A 15,384-nucleotide genomic window follows, 5' to 3' on the forward strand; every position below is an offset into this window, starting at 1 on the left:
CTACTGCATAAGCGTATCAGCGATAGGAATCAATGCAATAGATAGAGACGGAAATAAAAATTCTTGTTGCACATGTTTTGTGTAACGTATGTCCAAATTTCCATATGGTAACCGGATCTATTATTTTCCAAATCTCTGATATTAACACAAGTGACTATTTAACAAAATATTACAAGCAAAAAAGAATTAATGTTACCAAGCTACAAAATTACAAAACTACCTAATTAACTAATTATTGACAATGACAAAATGGCGGAATCCCGTAGGTTGAAGTCAGAAAATGTGCGCGAACGGCGGAAACACGCGGACAGCTGTCAACGCATTTACTCTCCCGACTTACTTAAGCTAACCGTTCGCGTGGTTATATAGGGGTACTTATCGTGTCGCTGCTCCTCCCACGGTTCAATTGGGAATCCGGGATGTCCAGCAGGAACACGGCTCCTCCTGCCTGGGTCGAAAACTCCGGAGCGGGACTGCCAACCACGAACTTGAACTTCCACGGAAGGACACCAAATGGACGACGAAGAAACCACAGAAGAAAGAAGGAAAAAAAGGAAGAAAGCCTGTGATGAAGGAAAATCCCTATAAGTATGGGGACGCCAGAAATATCGTGTATTCTCAATAGTCACCTGTGATGGAGGGCGGCTTAATGAGGATGCGATTGGTGGTAACCTTCAAATCCGACCAGGTCGTACAACGTACAACGTACAACAACCAAAATGACCGAAGATCCGGCCCTCCCTCAACATCTTGTACAAAAAAAGGGAAACACGTCACGAGGGACAGTGCACCAACCTACGATAACCAAAATAACCGGGCGATCTGGATGACAGTTGATCGTGAAGTAGGGTTATGTGGTTTGTTTACAACAAGGAGATATGTAAACAGGAGGTCAATCTTGTATGCCGCGCGTCGAAAAAGTCAGAAATCGTCGCGAGCTTGCCGGGCTCTGCGCGGTAGCGTCTGCGCATCTTCTCTGCTATTGGCTATTGGGCATCACATGGTCAACTCATGACGTGCTCATCTTTGCTGTTTAATAAATTGCAAAAGCAAAGCTTCTGCTGATGGAAATTCTCGAGCCCTTTTAACATGCCATTCGATACATTTTAATTTCTTACATTATGTGTACAAGTCGTGCGCTTTGGGATAGCGAGAGCGGTAGATGCGCAGTTAAAGCGCGCTCACATTTTTTGATTGACGATGAATTCGAAACGTTTAGTTGCGAACGGTGACCAAAGCACAATTCATTACTATTCGGCTGCAACAACTCTTGCCATCCTAAAACGCGTGAGCCTAGGTACACAACAAAAAATAATTAATTTAAAAAATTACCAACATAGTTTTTTATTAATGGCGGAATTAACCACAAAATAATCGGAATATTTAGACAAATATTCACATATAACGTAGATAAAGTAAAAAAACACTTTTCTGTCATCAACAAAATGTGACCATAACCAACAATACAAAAAGTCATCATTGACAGTATCGACAGATTCCCTGGTGGGCTTTCGACCGTGAGTGTTTTTATTGGCTCGCTGTGGCGCGCAGTTTTAAAACCTGCGCAGTAGCTACCGCGCAGCGGCCCATCAGCTCGCGACGCTTTTTGCCACCAATCACGTGACCTAGATTACTCTCCTGTTTCCAGGCTTCATAGTTTACAAAATGTTCAGCGGAAAACCGACGAAGTCTTCAGACATCCGGGAATTTGACTACAACAGGAATTACGACACTACAATGACTCCCGTATTGATACTAAACCTTTTAGGATCACCAGGACAACAAAAAAACAGACTAAAACCAAAATAAGCGAAGAAACGTGGACTCTAAAATTGAGGCAACTGGTGTCCAAGCAGCCACCCCTGGAACAGGTAACAGAAGAAACTGTGGTTATTTGGTTCCAAACAAGTAACTTCCTCCAAATAAAACTCGCGAATGATACCATTCAGGGCGCAATTTTCGCTATCTTCACCACCGCGCATTTTGACCGTAACACAGGTCATTTAAGTTCTGAGGAGCTAAATAATTCAGAAAGGTTAATCATCAAATTAATGCAACTCGAGTCTTTTGCTCAACAAATTCAAGAATTAAAATCTTCAAATGTTGTTAATAAAAGCAGTTCATTAAAAGGTTTAGACCCATTTGTTGATAATAACGGAGTACTAAGAGTAGGAGGTAGACTAAAAAATTCTCGATACCCATTCGACAAGAAGCATCCCATAGTTTTACCAAAGAATCATTTTGTTACCTCTTTAATAATTCAATTTTATCACAAACAAAATTTACATGCGGGCGCCCAAGCCACATTATCAGCGCTGCGGCAAAGGCTCTGGATTGTTGCCGGAAGGAGCAAAGTGAGACAAGTACTCCATAAATGTATATCATGCTTCAAGGTAAAGCCAATTATTGCCTATCAAAAAATGGGTGATCTTCCGCAAGACAGATTAGAGCCGGCTAGACCCTTCGTTAACACTGGAGTAGACTATGGTGGGCCTATTTTGATCAAGGAGTCTAAAGGTCGCGGTAGAAAAACATTGAAGTCATATATTTGTGTGTTCATTTGTCTTTGCACCAAGGCGATTCACCTTGAACTGGTCACAGATCTGACAACAGACAGTTTTTTGAGCGCCTTAAGACGACTTATTTCCCGACGAGGCATGGTCAAACATTTTCGGTCGGATAACGGAAAAAATTTTGTCGGAGCTAATAATGAACTTGTCAAATTAGCTGAATTCTTCAAAACTTCCGACTTTTATAAAGATGTTATAACCGTTTTGTCCAATGATAACATCAAATGGTCCTTTTCACCACCAAGGTCACCTAACTTTGCTGGTTTAATGGAAGCTGGAGTAAAATCAGTTAAATATCATCTCAAACGTGTCGTGGGTGACACTTTGCTTACGTATGAGGAGTTGTACACACTGCTAACACGAGTAGAAGCATGCCTTAATTCCCGTCCTTTAATTCCATTATCAAACGACCCGAACGACTTGATGGCTCTAACCCATGCTCACTTTTTGATTGGAGAAGTCCTAACTGCTCCGCTTCGCGCTGGCAGTTAATAGAGAAAATGCGCTGGCATTTTTGGAACAGGTGGAAGAAGGAGTACACATCTCAGCTACAAGGCCGCTCCAAATGGAGATCCGGAGATGCAATTGGCCTCCAACCAGGAGCTATGGTATTAATGGTAGAAGACGGTTTACCTCCACTATGTTGGGCCTTGGGGCGTATCCAGGCAATCCATCCAGGAAGGGATGGTGTCGCAAGAGTGGCCTCGGTTCGAACCACAAAAGGAGTGTACAAACGTGGTGTTTCTAAGTTGTGTGTGCTCCCAATTAATGACAAGTAGTGAAAAGGGGAACAGTGAGTTTTCTTGAAAAATTTATTTCTTTCAATTTTTTTTTGTTAATTGTGTTTTGATTTTTTTGTTTTTGTTATTTGTTTATTTTTATTTTTTATTTATTTATTGTATTTCAAGTTTTTTGTTGAAGCCTACAAACCTTCAAGGGGGGCGGCTATGTTGCGTACCCAACGCACATGCATTTTCATGGAAAGCGCCACACTGATTCAGACCAGAGATAACTTCGAGATCGTCAAGTCTTATGGCAGAGTTTATCCCATTTTAAAGCAATCTCGTGTCTCTCTCTGATGCGTATTTTTCCCACTATATCGTACTCTGCCGTTTAGGTGGACTTAATTAATAGATGGCCCTACCATCGTGTTTAGTACCAGCGGATGATATTAGATGGATACCAATCGCTAAACTGTCAAAAGTCAGTCAAACAGGAAACTGTAGTAAAAATTTGCACAAATTTGCAACTAGTTCGCATGCGTATAAAGTTTAAAGAACTAACGGAATTTACAATTAACAACACGTTCTTCAAAATTTTCAAAATGTGGACTTAACGTAAGTTTTCAATTTTAATATCGCTAGTTAGATGTTTCTTTTCCAAGTGATCTTTACGTCTTTATCCTTTTTAAGGATACCATTCTAAAATTAGAAGTCAAATTTAGCTGATTGAGGTGACCCCGTATAAAACGTTCTGATTCAGACAACTCAGATTCATTATTTCAGTTTTTATTGTTCACTTCTTGTCATATTTCTAGTTATCAAGATTTGCAAATCGCATTCTGGTTTTATGGCACTACTACTTGTACAAACGATAATTTCCTTCAATACTCTCCGAGGGGTTCACCGTCAGGACACAAAGCCCCTAAAAACTCTGCCCATAATTCACAGTGAAAAATGCGAATCCCCTGAGTGTTTTTACTACGTAATGAAAATTCCAACCTGCGTACTATATTATTTATGTATATTAGTCTTAAAAATGTTATTACACAATCATATTGTAGTCTTAAGATCTCTAACTGTGTAATATATGATTTTTTATCAACAAGAAAATAGTCTGTACTTCCTTTGAAATTGAAAATAATTATGTAATAAATTATTTGTTAAACCAAAGAGTTTTATTTACATTAATCTGAATGCGAAGTGGTTAGAATTGCATTAAAATTACAATTTATGTTAATTATTATCATTTAGATAATAATCAACATAAATTGTGATTTTAATGTAATTCATAAAAATTACTTTGAATAATAAAACCCCAGTTCAGTTTTTAAATCGAGCGCCTTTTGACAAGTAGCGGCATCTACACGAACCAGGCCGCAAAGTCGACCAGACAAGTTCTCAGGAGTAGAAAAGTGCCCGTACTTGAGCATCTCTAAGTTATCTCTGTTCAGACAGAGATGTGTGGTGGGGATGCGCTAGCCGCCGCCACAAGCAGTGTGTTGTCGGCGGTAAGACAGTAATGTACAAGTAAAATAAACTGTAGAAACCAGCACCCGATAATTTGGAAGTTAACCCCACCTGCGTTAACATCTTTCAAATCCGCCAAAGTTTTACAGCATTCCTTCACAAACATCTTTATGTTGTCTCAAGATTTCAACAAACATCCACAACTATTTTGAGAATTGATGTGAATTCAAATTGGAGCAAACGAAATAAGAATATTTCTGTATATTTGGCGTGACACTTTTAATTATGTATTATTATAATAAGTGAAATAACTGATAAATAAAATAATTGACTAGTTCTTTGAAATTTGTCAGATTAGTGACATCTGAAAACTCTAACCTTAAAAATGGCATGGTGGAACTAAAACGTTGGTTTCACAGTCGAAAAGTTACTAAAGTCACGTGAGTTAGTTCCGTATAATGAAAATACATACATATATCTACATATTACATGCATGTTTCATAGTGTCATAGTTACTAATCAACAAATGACAGGGTTCTTGCCTAGTTACTTACTACTATGGGAGTAGAAAAAATAAATTATTATTACACCAAAGTAACGACACGAACGAAAAATTAGTTTGTTTGCTTTATAATTATATAATTTGTTTTTGTAACACAACTACTAACTAAAATTGATTTTCTTATTTTGTGATATTAAAAAGGTACAGATTTTCTTATCTTACTTTGTTGTAATTAAGAGAATTGTTTATATTTAGTTATAATTTTCATTGAACATATAAATAATAATAGTTTGTTTTTTTTTCAACTTATTTTCTTACCATATCAAATATTATGTACCAACTAACATAAAGTCGTAAGTCCCGGTTTAATGAAATATTAAAAAATACTCAAGTAGAAATGTATACTTTAATCAAAGATTAAGGGCAAAAAAATGAGATTATTTTCCATTACAATTTACAGATTCTCAAACTACCTTAAAATCAGCGAAATGCACATAAAATAAAACAGGGTACATAACTAACAGAGAGAATGATTTTAACATTCATAGCTATCCTCTACAATTGTTTCTATGTTTGGTTCATCTTGCAGTGTTTTTTTCTCAAAATTTTCTAAATACCTGATGCTAACTTTACGATCATCAGAGAGATGAAGACCAATTAAAATTTTCTTTAAACCCTTTCTTTCATTTCCTTCAAGTTCAAATGCTTCATAGTATTTTTTCCGTAGACACTGTTTTAGGGCCTTCTTTGCAGAATCTTGTTTATGCCGCTTTAGTTCAATTATAATTACTGCACATTTTGAAATAATAATTAAATCAAGCTTGGGTGAGCATCCCTTTTTGATTGCAAATTCAGAAAAGCAATCCAACTTCCCACAACTAGAAATTAACATCCAAAGGTCACAGTGAAAGTGAAAATGAGCTTTTGGTAATTCTCGGTCGGTATACAAATTTTCCACAGATTTTTTAAACGCAACATATTTCATAGGTTCATGCTTCTCTCCACTTCCTAAAGACTTTAATGCATTCACAAATGACTCTTGTTGTTCTACAGTAAACAGGTTAGTTTTAAATTTTACCAAAGCCTCCTGAAGTTTGTCTGTAAATACTTGTTTCAATTCTAGATTCGGAATTTGTAATGTCCAATTCCCATCATTCTTGTCAATAACGTTAAAGTACCCACATTGTGTGAGAAACTGAAGAGCTAAGTCTACCTGCACTAGTTCGATACAATTCAAAATTGATTCACGTAATGATTTCAGATTATAAATATCGTTCAACTCTATAGTTTTTGCTATGATGGAAATTTTCTCATCGTCTCTAACGGCAGGAAACACCTTCTCCCGCATTTTTTCGAATTTAAATAGTTGGCAGATATATTTGGTTCCAACCGATTCAATCCAATAACTTTTTCGTACGAGATTCGGTAAATAATTGGTAATAGACACAGGATTAGAAATAGTTGTATCTTTGTCTCCCACTACAGTGTAATTGTTGTACCAAAGAGTAATTTCATCAAGAGCTTTTTCTCTTTGACTTCCTTCTTTGACACAGTTGTTAACTAAAGCGTTTACTTCTTCTCTGGTAAATCCAAAGAATTTATAATAATCATAATCCTTGTCCAAGAATGTTCTACGTTCCACATTGTTAGCTCCTAATGAAATCGTACCGCCTGATGCAGTGACAGAAAAAATTATTACTCGTTGAACAAATTGTGCTGATATCTCATCTTTACATAAAAGACGCATTAGTTCTCGTATGAAAAACATAATCTGTCGGTCTGATGAGTTTTCACTAAATAACATATTCATAAAAGGTGCGTCGAACTCGTCAATCAATATAATAATTTTCTTATGGGTTTGTTTTGTTTGATAGTGGACCGACAAAACCTCGATCAAATATTCAAAAGCCCTTTTTATGTATAGTTCTGCTGTGTTACGATCTATTGCCTTGTTCCAATAATCATCATCATCGGCATATTTCAAATAGCACAAGAAAGGTTCAATATCCAGTCTTCCCATATTGTTACTTGACCAGCTGAATTTTTCACCATCTTCGTGAATTAAACATGTTTTATATTTTCTAAACAGCTTCATTATCATATTTCTAAGACTCTCCAAAAAGTCGCTATATGACCTTACTGATAATTGTGCAAAATCAAGAAAAATTACTGGATGCTGTCCGCAATGCTTGCGAAAAAATCTTTTACTTCCACAACCATGATTCTCTATGCATTCTTCAGTGAATTTGTAAATTCTGAGATCCTGGAAAAGTTTATATTTCTCCAACTTTTGTTGTTCACTGCTGACAATTTCAAAAAACTTCTCCAGCATTTTGCAAGCCATAGTCTTGCCAAATCTGGGCGGTGCAGTGAGAAGTATTCTATGTGCATCCTTCATAACGCATTTAATAAACATAGACTTGTCCACAAAAGTCGATGTCCAACGAAGAACTTCAAAAACCAAGTCAGGATCCTGAAAAGACATAACAAATTGTAATTTCCATGAATTCCTATTTGAACATAAAACAAATTGTACATTTGTTCGAAGTAAGTTACTTACGTATTCACTTTCATTTGAGCCTCCGCAAGTGTCCAAAGATGTTACATCATCCATTAAATTTAATCCAAGTAATTCCTAAAACAAAAGTGTAATACCATGTTACCGTGTGATACAATAATATGTCTGGTCTTACTTGGTCTGAATAGACAGGTTTACTTTCGACTTTTTTGCGCCTTGATGAGGATGAGGAGCCCTCCATCAGATCTACCTGAAAAAATTTTTATATTCAACGAATTTTTTTATCTGTAATCTGTATGAGTAAAAAAATATTAACAAAGTTCCGTTCAAAATGATTTAAAAAGATTCAAAATAAATTTTTTACAATAAATAAAAAAATGACCAATACTAAAGAGAACAAAATTGTAGCAGAATATTATACACCATTAAAAACAAGACAACCATCTGAACTCTAACAATTTCAATGAAGTAACTCAAATGAGAAATCGTAATTTTGCCATTGAATATCTCAATTCGACTGTAAATAAAAAACTAACAAAGACAGAATTTTGCAAATCTAAAAATATTTCTAGAAATTCCCTAAATATGGGACTAAATTCAGTTGGAATTAAGATTGCATGTAAAACGAGAACAAATGAGAACAAACGGGAACAATCCGGGACAAAAGAGAACAAATCGGAACAATTGGGAACAAAAGAGAGAAAAAATAAAATAAAAAAATATTCGATAATGTAGAACATAAAGCAGGTAGTCGTAAAAATATAAGTTTAGATGAAGAAGCACATAAATTAATTAGTAAATCTTTAGAAACTTTTCAATCATAAATGGACAAACTAGTTTCATACATTCCCAACGATGAGAAAGAAAAATGGAAAAAAGATTTAAAACCTATTATTACTGAAATAGACAGATTAGAAGATGGAGCAAAAATAGTCGGTTTCAAACAAGAAGTAGTAGATAAATATATTGCAAGAGCTAACAGCTAATTTATTCCTTGAACAATTAATTATGACAGACTGTGAACTAGAATCCGCTAATAATAAAATCGATGAATTGGAATATAAATTAGACAACTACAATAATTATGATCCTAAGAAATTAGCAGAATTAAGAAACAAAACAGTAGTAATACCATCAAACATCGATGATGTAAAGAAAAGAACTCTCAAAATATTTGAAAGACATACTAAAAATATGAGAGCAATAAATGAAAAAACTCAAAAATTGTAAATTAAATGGAAAGTACTGTATTCAAGAATTTAAATATATTCAATGAAGAATATCCAAAATTCAGAAAAAAGTCTTATTCAACAAGTTAATAAATTAAAAATTATTATTTTTATTCTTGCGTTTATTATCGTAATTGTTATTATTGTTTTCTTAATTTATTACTTCAACGCTAATAAAAAATAGTTCAACAGTGTCCATGAACGTACCTATGATGATACTAATACGTGTCCATAAGCTAATGTATCTGTAGAATTAGGTAAAAGATATCTTTTATCATCTTTCCAACTTAGAGACTTTTTCTTTACTTCTTCAGTAAAAATATCATGTTTATGACTCCTAATCACTCTCTGTCTATGGAAGTATTCAGTTTGATTGAATAAGCAATTTTTGTAATCTTCAAAACTTATTTCTTTCTTCAATACTGCTTTCTTGATACCTTTTAATTTTTTTGAAACACACGTTTCAGTTCTGTAACTGTACATTTTTGACCTTAAACCTATGTATTCTAATATCTTAATACCATTCAATTCATCTTTGAATTTCCCTATTACTTTCTTATTTTTATCAGAATATAATGGATGGTCCTTTGGATAATCAGATGTATCAAAATAGTCGGGTTTGTTTTTCATAAATTCATAGAAATCAGCCATTTTAATCTCATATATGAAACTGTCGGTATCTCCATAAAGAAGTTTTATTTTTTCATTAAATTCTTTTTTAATTACATTGTAATGGAAGTTATACATTAATAATTTCGATAAATCTAATACGGCTTGCCCAATGTAAATTGGTTTATTAAACAATACTTTGGTTTTATAATAGGGAGAATGCAAAAAATGTAACCTATATGTTTTTGTACCAAATTTTGTAGAATATTGTTCAAATAACGCAGTGGTGCAAAAATTTTTGAAAAATACATGACGGTTTTGCCAAAATTGGCTAAAGAAATTTAAATATTCAGGCGGGAGCTGAAACACTTTTTCATTGGTTTGACGTCACATCTCAGCTACGCGCTCCGCCTACTGATGGAATTCCGTATGCAGAACATTTGTTTAACACCAGCGTTGCAATTTATGGTTGTTTTTGCAAAAGAATTTATACACAATGGAAACGGGATTTCAAAAAGCCGACACACAAAATTTGAGACACGTAGATGTGCAAATGATATGGGATTTTTTATCAAGAAATCCTAACTTTGCGGTGAAAGTGTCGCGGTAACTACATCTTTCTTTAACTTGATATGTCACTTTACAATGAATGGTTGGATTTTTATTATCCAAGAGAAATACAATTATAATTATTATGTTGATGTTTCTTATTCAACCGGTATACTTTCAAACGTTTATTCACATTTTTGCTTTGCATCATTCTCGGTCGGCGGGCGCATTTATCGCATTTACCACATTTAACGATAATTTCTACGAATACACAATCAGATTTATTATTTCTTTCTCTCTCTTAACATCTTTGTAGAAAAAATATGGTTTTTACATTTTGATCTATTCTGATTTGATTGAATTTTATTTATGTACCTACGATATAATAACTATCTATTATTTTCTATATTCGGAAATAATTATTATGAAGAATACGCTCTCCGTATTCGCAAGAAAATTTATAATTCAATAATTTGGTAGAAATTAAATAGGTGGTTTACTGTATTGGATTTTTTATAATCAGACCAAATTAATAACAATAACTGATCCAAAGCTTTTGTTGTTTTTTTAATTTTTAATTTCTATACAGGGTCCGGCAACACTTGTGTCCACCCTCAAAATCGTCTTTAATTTTAAAGATAAAATTTTGAAAATTTGCATACGCTCATAGTTGACAAAGCTCTAGAAGCTGTCGCAAAAATTTGTTTTTTATCACGGTTTGGTTGGCGTCGCGACGCTTAAGAAGTATAATTTTTAGGGATTTTTCAGTTTTTGGGGAAATATTCGCGAATTCAATTTTTTTTCCAACATAACTGTGATGCAAATATCTGAGTTTTTATTTTAAATCTAATGCAAATTGTGTTTAAAATTTGCGAAAAAAACGTTGTTATATCAAGTTAGTTTTCAAAATTATGACAGTGCAGCGGCAAACTACGTTTACACCAAAATTTCACAAGTCACTTCATTCTCTTTTATAAAGGTTAATTTTGATTTACACGGGCATGTTGCACTTTATGGACACCGGAAATCGTTAATTAACATCGACAAAGCGACAATTTCACCAAGTAAAACTTTTGTTATTACTATATATATAAAACGTGTACAGGCGGAACGCCTCTAATAAAACGAGAATACCGCCGAACGAGTTACGTAGTTTTGCGCGAGTACCTTCTTTCACCGATTTTTTCTCGACACTTTCGCCGAGCTTTCCCAAACGTACACTTTCCCGAGATTCCGGTGGTTGTGGTTTGGTCCTTTTCCGATTTTTGCTTTTCGCGTGAGAGACTTTTGAAAGTCGTTTTCGTTCGTCCGCCTTTGCTGACGTGGTAGATGTTTCAAAATGCTTTAATGTTCGTGGGGACAAAACCATAACCATTAAGTCGAGAGACTCAGTTATAAACATCTCAAAAGGGTCTGATTTTTTGTACACACAACATGTACCTACGGTAGCGGCTTTTTTGTCTCGGCACTTATTTAAATGGGTTCGAGCAACGAAGGAAACATTAGCGGAGATTGATTTATTAATCGAATTCGACTTATTTTTAATACAGGATCTCTTTGACCATCAAGGTGTGTTTTGGGAATGTATGCGTAACTTACACAAGAAAATCTTTAAGCATATTTCAAAACTTCAATTTACAAGCGCGAATTCATTGTTTAATCACAGATTATCATTTGATAGACAAACATTTCTTGATACTCTGTATAAAAAATTTGCATAAATACCAAGTATCTAAGAGGCTATTTTTAAGGATACTTATGCGAAAGTACAACAGATAAATGAAATGAACGTGACGATTATCGAATTTTATTACGACTCCGTCGATTTTTAATCGTTGATATTAGAGAGACTAAAAATGCGGGAAATCTTTACACAAAAGGAGTAAAAAATTAGAAAATTTCAGAATCTGCTAATTTACTGGTTTAATGCTTGTGTACAGTGAGTACTGCAATTAAGCCATGAAATCACTATTTGGTACCTGCTGTAACTTGACAGCGAAGCTTCAAATACTACTGTGGTAGATTTTTACCTCTTTTCTTGGGATCTGAAGTGGTAAACAAACTGGACCGCCGCTTTCGGGTGACGAAGACTTTATTACTAAAAGCATAATCAAAGAAACGAACGTGTAATCAATTTCGTTTTTTTAAATTTTAATCCATTCCCGACCTACTACAACAAAGTCGTACTTTATTAACTCTCGAAACCGTAGCGTATCATTTTTCATTAATTTTTCGCATATTGGGATATTTCTCGAAACAGTTACCGATGGAAATTTTATTCCAAGCGTGTGAATTTGGTACGGGGAGAAGTTACAAAAAAAAACATATCTACAAATAAATCCTAACTTATTCTGTTCTGACGATATAAATAAAATATTCTTTATAATTTAATTCTTAATTCTAAATCGACATCACTGCATTCCTGTTCACACAACTAAAACAACGACCATCACACAGCGATAGTCGCGATAAACAAATATGAACTGGACGAAAACAATAAATTAACAAGGGATTAAGAAGTCCTGATGGTCGTTTTATTGTAGTTTAACAAAAAAAGAAAAGGGAACCGTTCATCATAAATAGGTACCCCAAAACGCAAGTACCATTTACGACTCGGCCAACTTATAATCGTTCTAAAGCAGTAAATGGATATTAGACGAGACTAAAAGTGCAAGTGTGTATGACTTAATAAGGTACTTATTACACAAAAAGAGTACATCATCTGAGTTAGTTTTGTTATTTATGAGTATTTATAAGTACCGACATCCACTCCACACCCTTTGTCACCAGAAAAAAAAACGACCATCAGACAGGGATAGTCGGGTGGCACATTTTACCGATGTTACATTTTACCGATGTTTTTCATCAATAACAAAATCTGCTATTCGGTAAATTGGTACTATTGTGTAGTGAGTTTTAAAGTAATGCCGACAACTGTTCAAGCGGAGATAAGAAGGAGGTATATGAGAATTGGATAAATAAGAGTGACTTTGCTGTTCGCAATTTTGCATACGCTACGCTTCGCCTTGCTACTACAATTTAATTGCTCGACAAAAAGTATCACTTTTCTGCCGTCTAAAAAAATCTACTATTTTTTCAAACGTCAAAAATTTGATAGTTTTCACGACCGAACTGTACTATTCTCGCTCCTTTTGCCCTTTTGCCGACGAATTTCCAAACTAACAAAGTGGCGGGTTTTCGTCCTCTTCGGCCGTTTGATTTTCGCAAAATCAATTTTTAAATATCGCGGTACGTCGGTCGTCGCGGGGACAAAACCATAACCATAATGTGGAGAGAGTCATAAAGATCTATCACCGTTCCAAAAAAGGGTCTGATTTTTTGTATACATAACAAGTACGGTAGCTGCTTTTTTTCTCGGCACTTATTTCAATCGGTCCGAGCAACGAAGAAAACATCGTCGGAGATTGATTTATTAATCGAGTTCGGCTTATTTTTAATACAGAATCTTTTTGACCGTCAAGGCATGTATGTGTATCTTACACTTGAACATCTGAAGGCATGTTTCGAAACTCCTCTTTACAAGCGCGAATTAATAGTTCATTTGATGAACAAACATTTGTCGACACTCTGTATAAAAAATTTGCATAGATAGCAAGTATCTAACTAGGTCTTTTTTGAAAATTCGACTATCAAAAAATAGATTGCCGTGATTTTATCGAAAGTCAAGGCAGATCTCCACGGTCCACACCCATCCTCACCTGAAAAAAACGACCATCAGACAAGCGACTGGTGAATTTTACCGAATTTGCTAATTTACCGGTTTAATGCTTTTGTGAAGTGAGTACTCTAATTAAGCCATAAAATCACTATTTGGTACCTGCTGTAACTGTAACTTGACAGCGGAGCTTCAAGTGTTGCCCGAGTATTATGACCAGTATTTTTTACCTCTTTTCTTGGGATTTGAAGTGGTATAAACAAACTGGACCGCCCTTTCTCGGTGACGAAGACTTTATTACTTAAAGCATAATCAAAGAACCGAACCTGTAGTGAATTTCGTTTTTCTAAATTTTAATCCATTCCCGACCCACTACAACAAAGTCGTACTTTATTATCTCTGGAAACCGTAGCGTATCGAGACAAATACGATTTTTCATTCATTTTTCGCATATTGGGATATTTCTCGAAACAGTTACCGATGGAAATTTTATTGCAAGCGTGTGATTTTGGTACGAAGAGAAGTTACAAAAAAAAAATCTTCAAATGAATCCTAACTTATTCTGTTCTGATGATATAAAAAAACTATTCTTCATTGTATAATAATGAATGAACGGATAAACAACTCGAAGAAAACAAAAAATTTTCAAGGAGCCTGTTCGGCGCTTATTTTTAATATGTAGTACACAATTTGATATGTTTTCAATGTCAAGTAGCAAGCTATTTTTTTCAAAGTGTCAATTCCGACTAAATATCAACAAACAGATTTGCACAATCTTATCGAAAGTCAAAGCAGACGTAAAAAGGATACTATATACTTCAGTTAACAAAATTTCAACAGATAAATTAAATTGATGCGACGAGTTCAAATTTTGGTGAACATTTACGATTCGGTCAAATTTTTAATCGTTGTAAGACAGCAGATATTAGAGGGATTAAACAAATTAAGCGAATTTTACCGATGTCTTTAACAATGAGAAAATTTTAGAATCTGCTATTTGGTGGTTTTGTTCTATTGGGTAGTGACTACCCCAATTAAGCCATAAAATCATTATTTGGTACCGACAACTAAAAGTTCATAGCCGAGCTTCGAATGTTGTTCGATTCTTTCGCGGGGTCTGTAGTAATTTGAGAGGAACTGATGGAATTAATGATGTACGATCGAATAAAATAATGTTCATTACGAATGAACTGATAAACAAATATGAACTCCAAGAAAACAATAAAATAACAAGAGATAAAGAATGCTAAACCTATATAAAAAATGCGATCGGACGTCCTGATAGTCGTTTTATTGTAGTTTAAAAAAAACAGAATCGTTGAACATAAATACCCCAAAACTAAGTACTATTTACGACTCGGCCGATTTTTAATCGTTCTAAAGCAGTAGATATTAGGGAGACTAAAAATGCAAGTATGTATGGCTTAATTGGGGTACTCATTACACAAAAAGAGTAAACCATCACACTACATGATTCTTAATAAGTTTTGTCATTTACGACAAGTATCGAGATCACTCCACACCCTTTCTCACCAGAAAAAA

General features: G+C 34.5%; 2 protein-coding genes across 2 annotated transcripts; one reads left to right on the forward strand and one right to left on the reverse strand.

Annotated features, from left to right (window-relative positions):
• The first annotated feature begins 1,665 nt into the window (after positions 1–1,665).
• Positions 1,666–3,062, forward strand: LOC148170579 (uncharacterized). Its single transcript, XM_088041359.1, has 2 exons — positions 1,666–1,746; positions 1,794–3,062. The coding sequence occupies exons 1-2, from the start codon at positions 1,666–1,668 to the stop codon at positions 3,060–3,062; spliced, it is 1,350 nt and encodes a 449-aa protein (XP_087897485.1).
• Positions 3,063–5,653: 2,591 nt separating this feature from the next.
• On the reverse strand, positions 5,654–7,913 carry LOC148170580 (uncharacterized). Its single transcript, XM_088041735.1, has 2 exons — positions 7,822–7,913; positions 5,654–7,734 (listed from the first exon to the last, which is right to left on the reverse strand). The coding sequence occupies exons 1-2, from the start codon at positions 7,873–7,875 to the stop codon at positions 5,797–5,799; spliced, it is 1,992 nt and encodes a 663-aa protein (XP_087897861.1). The 5' UTR covers positions 7,876–7,913; the 3' UTR covers positions 5,654–5,796.
• Positions 7,914–15,384: the final 7,471 nt, after the last annotated feature.

Source organism: Gnatocerus cornutus, chromosome 7 (genome assembly GCF_029298725.1).
Source record: "Gnatocerus cornutus isolate USDA-ARS CGAHR chromosome 7, icGnaCorn1.1, whole genome shotgun sequence".
Taxonomy (NCBI): Eukaryota; Metazoa; Arthropoda; class Insecta; order Coleoptera; family Tenebrionidae; genus Gnatocerus; species Gnatocerus cornutus.

Excerpts from the sequence above, each read along its gene's own strand:
- LOC148170579 (XM_088041359.1), top strand. The coding sequence starts at position 1,666 with ATGTTCAGCGGAAAACCGACGAAGTCTTCAGACATCCGGGAATTTGAC. Across the intron at positions 1,747-1,793 it reads ACGACACTACAATGACTCCC|ACTAAAACCAAAATAAGCGA; the intron begins GTATTGATACTA and ends ACAAAAAAACAG.
- LOC148170580 (XM_088041735.1), bottom strand. The coding sequence starts at position 7,875 with ATGGATGATGTAACATCTTTGGACACTTGCGGAGGCTCAAATGAAAGT. Across the intron at positions 7,735-7,821 it reads GCTCAAATGAAAGTGAATAC|GATCCTGACTTGGTTTTTGA; the intron begins GTAAGTAACTTA and ends ATGTCTTTTCAG.